This window comes from Populus euphratica, unplaced genomic scaffold, assembly GCF_000495115.2.
Source record: "Populus euphratica unplaced genomic scaffold, PopEup_1.0 scaffold78.1, whole genome shotgun sequence".
Classification (NCBI taxonomy): domain Eukaryota; kingdom Viridiplantae; phylum Streptophyta; class Magnoliopsida; order Malpighiales; family Salicaceae; genus Populus; species Populus euphratica.
Genome location: NW_011499867.1, coordinates 1 through 7,761, shown reverse-complemented (window position 1 = coordinate 7,761; position 7,761 = coordinate 1). Strand labels below are relative to the sequence as shown.

Below are 7,761 nucleotides of genomic sequence, written 5' to 3'. Positions count from 1 at the left end.
ACTTTTTTGCAACTAGGCTGCTCTCTGACAATCGGTCCGTCTGTACTCTGAATTACACTCTTTTAAATAATATAAAAATATTCTTTATTAATAAGATGATCTGGATTTAAACTACGTATATGATATAATAATTAAAATTTTGATTCTCATTATCTATTTTTTATAATTTGAATTTCAAGATAATAAAAAAATGTATTAATAAATTAATAGAAAATCATTTTGATTTGACACTCCCTAAGAAAATACTGTAAAAAAACTTTTTTATGCTGAAAATACCACTATTATATATATAAATATTCGAAAGAAGTTGCGTGTTTAAAATTGTAGTAATAATTATGCTTTAAAATATTTTTTGTTTAAAAATATATTAAAATAATATATTTTTTATTTTTAAAATTTATTTTTGATAGAAATATATCAAAATAATATTAATAATTTTTAATAATAAAAACAAATTAAAATTTTAAAAAATACAATTTGCATAGTGGACTATCAATTAACGAAAAGGCCCAGTCCATTGCCGCATGAAAGCAAATGTCATGCCCGCGAAGCTTTTCGTTTTGATTTTTTGAAAGGACAATTAAGCCGCCATCGCCTGCTCAACAAATTCACAACGCCACTTCTATTCAGATCTATCCATCCACTTCAATCATATAAGGTATTCCCAAATTCTCTCCTTATTTTTTCTTTACATTTCCATTTCCTTTTTGCTGTTTGTTTCCTGAGAAAACGAGGTTAAAAAAACCCCCCATTTGCAGAATATAAAAACTTCAGGTTTAAGGTGCTTAGTTTCTCCTAATTAAGCTTTTATCTGCATTCCAATCCATCATGAAACTAATTTGGTTTCTGTTCATTGCGGATCTTGTAATTAAAATTCACAAAATTTCGTTTTAGAAAGATGAAGGGAGAGCTCCTGGAGTGTTGCCCGAAACTAGAAGCCGGTGATGTCTCAGGGCTGAGTGCTATACTGGTAGCAACAATTCAAGAAGCAAAAGACAGGATTTCTCAAATAGAATACATATTCTGTAACCAGCTTTACCCGAATTATCAAACGAAATCCAAGAGCTTGCTGAAAATTTATTCGGATGCGGAAGGGGTGTGGAAAGAAAAGGAAAAATATCTCTTGGAGCTTATTGAGAAGCTTCGGGTTGAGAAGCAGGAAGTTGTTGAAGAAAACAAGCTTCTCAAGGCTGGGAAGGAAAAGTCGGCGGGGGAGCCGAATGAGAAGGCAAATGTGCTGCTTGCTATACTAAGAAATCGAGAATCGAAAATTGATGAGCTGGAGCAGGAGGTTATGAAGAAGTATAAGGAAGTTGATGAGGGGATGGAATTGCAGAATACGTTACTTCAGTTGGTTCAAACGAAGGCAGCTATGATTGTGGATAAAGAAAGGGAACTGAAAACGAAGGACGAGAAGACCAATGAGCTGCTTGCTAAAGTGAAGAGCTTAGAGAAACATGTTGAAGAGCTAGAAGAGGAGGTTAGGACGAAGACAGAAAAGGTAGCAGAGAAAACAGAGTTGGCAAACAGTTTGAGCAAGAAAGCTTTGTCTCTATTGAAACTGATTGAGGATAACGAGAAGTTCACGACTGAGAATGGAAAGGAGAAGGAACAACTTGTGTGCAAAGTGGAATGTCTGGAGGAGAATCTTGGTGGACTTAAAAAAAAGTTAAGGGAAAAAACGGAAGAAATTGAAGACGGGAGAGTATTGCAAGCTGAATTACTTCAACAAATTGAAATAAATGCTGTGGAAATCTTGAAGCAAAAAGAACAGTTGGAGAAGTCTGAGAATGATAAAAAGGTACTTTTAGACAAAGTGAATGGGTTAGAGGAGAAGGTCAATGAGCTACGGGCAAATCTCAGTAGCAGCGTTAAAGAGGCTGAAAGAAAGGTTTCGTATGAAAACTTGCTTCACGGAATTGAATTGAAGGATTGTGAGTTGCTGGCTGAGAAGAGGAAGATGAGGGATTTGCATGGTCTCTACATAAAGTTGAGGTCTCAATATAAATATCTCTGCACAAAGTCTGGTCTTACTATGAAGAATTTGCTTAATGACAGATTAGAAGATGAAAGTGGTTCCTTGAAACATCAACTGACAACTTCAACTGGTAAGGTTTTATGGATTCTTTACTTCATGTTTCTATAAAGTAAAGAGAACTAGACAATTTAATTCCGTGGTGATTCGTTAGTAGTTGTAGCTTCGTAGATTGCAGATAAATTGCTAAATTTTCCTGGTAGGTACTTCGAATGTTTAATCTGTAAATTGCTAAATTTTCCTGGTAGGTACTTTGAATGTTTAATCTGTTTTTTTTTTTTTCCTGAATTTATGATGTTTGTGCTTTATAAAATCCTGCCAGAAAAAAAACCTCAAGGGCGTATGTAGTTTCTCATAAATTGCATGTGCATTTCTTCCTGATCCTAACCGATCTTCTATTGCTTGGTATTTTAGACCGTGGGAACAAAAATGTTGATGCATCTGCCGCGCCTTGTGAGATGAAGGAAGTCAAGACTGAAAATGAATTTAGCAATGTCTTGGTGGACAATGAAGTTGTGAAATCAATTCCAATCGCAAACATCAAATCTCCAACTTCTGGTTATGCTGCACCAAAATGTCCTCCCACTGTAAAATCCGCTCGAATAATTGGCACAAAGCGACCTGCATCTAGTTGGATAGATACTAGATCTCGTCAAGGAAAAGATGGGCCTGACCCTCACGACGATTTCCTTGATACCCCATTGGAGAACCTGAGGGCAGACTTGGACAAAGCCATGAAGGAAGAAGTTCATGATCCTCAAGTTGTAGTTCAGAAAGAAAAAAACATGGACCCTGGCAGTTCAGATGATGAAACGCAGGATACAAATGTTGATCGTAGCCCTGGGGAGCAGCGGGTGCCAGTTCCAATAGATGGAAAAAGAGGTTTCAAGTATGTTGAACCAGTTCGAAAGAAAGCTGAGCGGCAAAACTTGAAAGGAGTTCAATGCAAGCAGTGCAAAAAATTCTATGATGCAGTTCTTCCCAATAATGGAGGTAAGTCTGCTGATGGTAATAATCAGAACGTTCGGTGTGAACATCATGATGGTGTTTCTAGGCATCGATACAAGTATGCACCTCCCATGACGCCTGAGGGATTTTGGAATATTGGATTTGAATCTGAAATGTGATTTTCTTGAGCTTGAGATGCCTTTACTGTTTGTCACGTTATTTTTTGTTTTAAATCAAATCTGGTAAATAACTAATAAATGGAAGTTAAAATAACATATCTTCGAGCATTTGCAAGGCCCTCCTTCCCCGTTACCTGATGTGTATCAAAGGTAAGATTATCTTTTCATAACATCAGGTTCCTTTTTATGTTCACCATTGAAAGACATGTCCAATAGGGGAATTTACTGTTCCAGGCAGATTAAATTATCGATACAAGGATCTAGCTGGTTCTTGTTTGTGGTAATTGTGTGTGTTTTGTTTTAACTGTATTGAAATAATATTTTTTTATTTTTTAAAATATATTTTTATATTAACATGTAAAAATGATTTGAATATATAAAAAAACATTTGAAAATATATAAAAAAAAATTATTTTATTTTATTTCAAAAACACGCAAAAACAAAAAAAATAATTTTTTTTTTCAAAAACACGCAAAAATAACTTAGTCATCTTTAAAACCCAAGTGACTGTCTTGTCGTTTAATTGGATGTTTCAATCTGGTTAAATTTTTCTTCGTCATGACCGATCGAATCATGGAATGACTGGATATTCGCGAAATTCAGTCAATGGCGAAAACACTAAACTAGATGTTGCAACATTCAGCTTAATGATGATAAGAAGTACATGTCTTAAGATGTTGCAACATTCAGCTTAATGATGATGATAAGAAGTACATGTCTTGTGGTTTGTTCTGGATTATATATGACTGTTCAAAATATTATAGAAAATGTTCCGGAAAATCATCTACCTGTTTCGCAACAGGGGTTTTAAGATCAATGCTGGTGGATTTCTATCAACAACATTAACAGTCACTAGAAAAGTGCTGCTTGATGCAGTTTGCTGGATGTCAATGAGAGAAATCACGACACCAGGGGTAACTTGGTTTCACGAGTGAATGGTTTGCTTAACTGGATTTGAGCCGAAATCCAAGAAGAAACTTAGAAATAGCAAGTTTCGTCCAGTGTTGTTGGAAGCTGTTTCTATCACGAACTTTTAACGACCTTCCATTGAAGACTGGAGTTTGCCAGTTTTTGGAAGGTAAATGTTCATGCTACCTCTTCTCTTCTGTTTTGTGAGGATAAAGACTAGCCGAGTTTTCATCAAAGAAGCAGAAACATGCAGTGTACGCCAGCAAACCAACGCCCATATCGCTATTTGGCACCATCAGTGAGAAGGGAGCAGCATTGTTGTATTGTAATCAATGAGGTACGCACCATTTATTACATTGGAACATGCATTGCTGTATGAGAGTCTGACTTCTGCTATTGTGTTTGCTTCTCTTCCCACCTAACAATATCATAAATTAATGCTGTGTGAGAAATTTAAGTTCTATCTTCGATAAATGCGCGCGAAAAAGTATGGGCATGTGCTATCTTATGCAAACAATAACTGGTTCATGCCGCTGCTTGTTAAGAGCTTGCTCAAATCCAATGCATTGTGCTAGGGTATCTTAAATAGGGCAGCAGATCATAACTATTGTCTAACCTCCTCGCAAAAAATGGAAGTTGATTTGTTTCTGCGCTTCGTGCACAGTGCTAGCAGTTAAAGAAATTGAGGAACTTTATGTATTCATTGATTATTTCTTTTTGAAGTGCAGAAAGATATATAGCCTTCACTTCTGTTCCTCCAGGCACCGAAGGCCTTGAAGATAGACCGCACATCTATGAAAATAATAAGTAAAGCAAATCTTTTCATACAAATAATGCGAATCTCTTTATGATCCTGCTGTTGTTGATCACGTGGATGCTGTTTTTGCATATCCAAAAGCAGAAAAAACAAAAAGGAAAGTGCTTTGGATTTCCTTTAGTATTGCTTTTGATTTTAAAAATGTTTTTGGAAAAGATTAATTTTTTAATTTAAATATTTTTGTTTTTAGATTTTTTTAATATACTTATATTAAAAATAAATTTAAAATAATAATAATTATTATTATTTCACTATATTTCTAAATAAAAATATATTTTAAAAATAACTGCAACTCAAGCTTCTTTAAAAACATGAACCAGCCAGTGTTTTTTTAAAAAATAATTTTTATTAAAAATTGAAAAAATTTATATTTTTTGAATCATTTTGGTTTGCTAATTTTAAAAATATAAAAAATATTATTTTAATATAAAATATGCTTTAAAAACAAACAGAATTACGCCAAACATTCCTTTCTTGTGAGAGAACCAACTCTCCTTATCTTTTCATGTCTGGATTCTCCTTAGTGTCCTGCAATTATTTCAGCAATGTTCATCATTAAGCAATAATAATGATGCTTAGAAATTAATTAATAGTGCATGATCTTGATCACACATTCCCAGGAATCTCTGTCAATCGAGCTCATGCTGTGTTATCACGTGCATGCAACTATTTTAAATTTTGTCCATTTCAGCTTAGGATCCACATCATCATTGCAATTACATTAATAAAATATAGAAATAACTCACACTTAATATGATGATCCACTTTTACAATAATGACACTTGAGCACACCTCTAGAACAACCCGGTATTTCGGGAGAAAAACGAGACGCCCCGTTTTACCCTTTATCGGCTTATTAATACATTAACAAGTCCTTAATGGATTCCCGCAAAGACAATCATTAGAACTAAACGAGGATGCTTCAAGGTGATCAAATGGTGTCCCAACAGGAATTGGTCCGCAAAGATGATTGTGGCTTAAATCCAAATGCCCCACATATGCTGCCGACGAAAGTGAACCGGGTATCGGACCCTTCAGTTTGTTGTAAGACAAGTCAAGAGCCATGAAGTAAGATTTCGGCCCGAAAGCATCCGGTATGTTACCTTCAATAGCATTCCTTCTCAAGTTCAATATCCCCAAACCGGTACTGCTCAACAAAGATGCTGGCAATTGACCGGAAAGCATGTTACTATCCAGATTAAGCGTAGAAAGAACCCGCATGCTGCCTATCCAGCCCGGTACCGAACCCGAGATTTTATTAACAGACAAATCCAAGTCTGCTAGCCGATACATGCCCGATATAGAGTTTGGTATTGCTCCGCTCAGCTGGTTTTTACTCAACAATGCACGGCTAAGCATTTTCAAGTTGCCAAAATCAGCTGGCAACTGACCAGTCAACTTATTGCTGCTAAGATCCAAATGCTTCATATTTGCCAAAGCAGTGAGAGAAGCAGGGATCTCTCCAGTGAGTCCATTATCAGCAAGGTTTAAAACAGTAAGTCTCTGTAGATTCCCTATATTTGCAGGAATCTTGCCAGATATTTTGTTACCTATAAGATCCAAGATTCGGAGATTACTTAAAGAAGCAACACATCCAGGAATTTCACCCGAAACACCTTTCCAGTCTGCCAGAATGAGCGTAGAGAGCCTGTCAAGTTTACATATTGAAGGGTTGATGGAACCTGTCATGTAGCCTGACCTGCCAGCCTTCTCAAAGATGGGGTCTTCGGATTCACCTCGCAGGTTGATGTCTGCGACTCTGCCTGTGGTGGGGTCACAGCTGATGCCGTACCAGTTGGAGCAGCAGTTAGTGCCTGACCATGTGTTGAAGATGCCTAAGTATGGTTCATTGAGGGAAGACTTGAAGGCTAGTAATGCTGCTAGGTCTGATGGAGTGCAGCTGGAAGTGGCTGCGTAGATGAGGGTGAAGAGGAGAGCTAGTGTTGTGAGTAACGCACTCATCTCTGGCGATTTTGAGTTTTGCTCGGAGCAAGCGTCTTTAATTGCTAGAATGTATTAGCTTTTGTGTTTTTAAGAGGAGGATGTCGGCAATGAAAGCAGAGAGTGTTGTGTCAGAGACAGAGAGAGAGAGAGAAGGAGGGGAGGAGGCTTTGAAAACTGGAAGATGAGGTGTGTTATATATATATTGTTTTGGACGAGCATGTCCTTGATCTATTGTCTAATTTACGGTTCAACTTCAATCCCCATGATTTAGTTTCTTTTTTTCTTTTAAAGAGTTCAAGTGCCCATTTATAAAAAATAAATATTGATTAGTTAATTATAATCATTTGAGAATGCTCACATATATTACTCTATAATTTTTCTTAGATAATTAAATAACGTGACTTGTTGCTAGAAAATGCACTGGTAAGTTTAGGTTATAAATCCTAACTCCAGGTAAGGATTCAAGGATTATTTAATATATTTTAGTTTTCTGTTTTTAAAGAACAAATTTGAAAAAAAAGAAAAGGAAAAGACATTCACGAAACTAACACTTGTTTGTCAAATCTCTTCAGAAAAGTGGGACATTGGTCTTTACTCTTAAGTTTTGCCTTCTTCTCGGTAAGAAAAATTCAAAAACAATCACAGTTTCCGGTTCTGTTTCCAAATATGGTTTCTGTGCTCTCTTCTCCCCAGTCACTATTACATTGCAATCGAATATCCAGTTAAGGCCTCCATGAATAACTGTATAGGTGAGCGAGACCGCGGGGCCCTGAGACAGCCTCCTCTGTTATCGGGCAGGAAAAATATAAATGGCCCTCCTCCCTCCAGCTGTGTGCTCTCTATGCGCAAGACATTATCTGCTGGGAAATGCCAAAAAAAAACAAAAACTTGGATCTAATAAAGACATCATATGCAAAAGTTCATGTTC

The 7,761-nt window shown here is 36.3% G+C and overlaps 2 protein-coding genes across 5 annotated transcripts; one reads left to right on the top strand and one right to left on the bottom strand.

Annotated features, from left to right (window-relative positions):
- Positions 1–480: 480 nt before the first annotated feature.
- On the top strand, positions 481–5,028 carry LOC105126287 (protein gamma response 1-like). Of its 4 annotated transcripts, none has more exons than XM_011027108.1 (4): positions 481–658; positions 895–2,108; positions 2,450–3,028; positions 4,316–5,028. In XM_011027108.1, exons 2-4 carry the CDS (start codon positions 899–901, stop codon positions 4,372–4,374), a joined length of 1,848 nt encoding a protein of 615 aa, XP_011025410.1. In that variant the 5' UTR covers positions 481–658; positions 895–898; the 3' UTR covers positions 4,375–5,028. The 4 variants fall into 4 exon arrangements, with proteins under 4 accessions (XP_011025410.1, XP_011025411.1, XP_011025409.1 ...); XM_011027109.1 differs by lacking the exon at positions 4,316–5,028 and adding an exon at positions 3,966–4,017; XM_011027107.1 differs by lacking the exon at positions 4,316–5,028 and having other exon boundaries at positions 899–2,108; positions 2,450–3,187.
- Positions 5,029–5,581: 553 nt separating this feature from the next.
- LOC105126286 (DNA-damage-repair/toleration protein DRT100-like) lies at positions 5,582–7,017 on the bottom strand. Its single transcript, XM_011027105.1, has one exon. It carries the CDS (start codon positions 6,849–6,851, stop codon positions 5,754–5,756), a length of 1,098 nt encoding a protein of 365 aa, XP_011025407.1. The 5' UTR covers positions 6,852–7,017; the 3' UTR covers positions 5,582–5,753.
- Between the last annotated feature and the right edge of the window lie 744 nt (positions 7,018–7,761).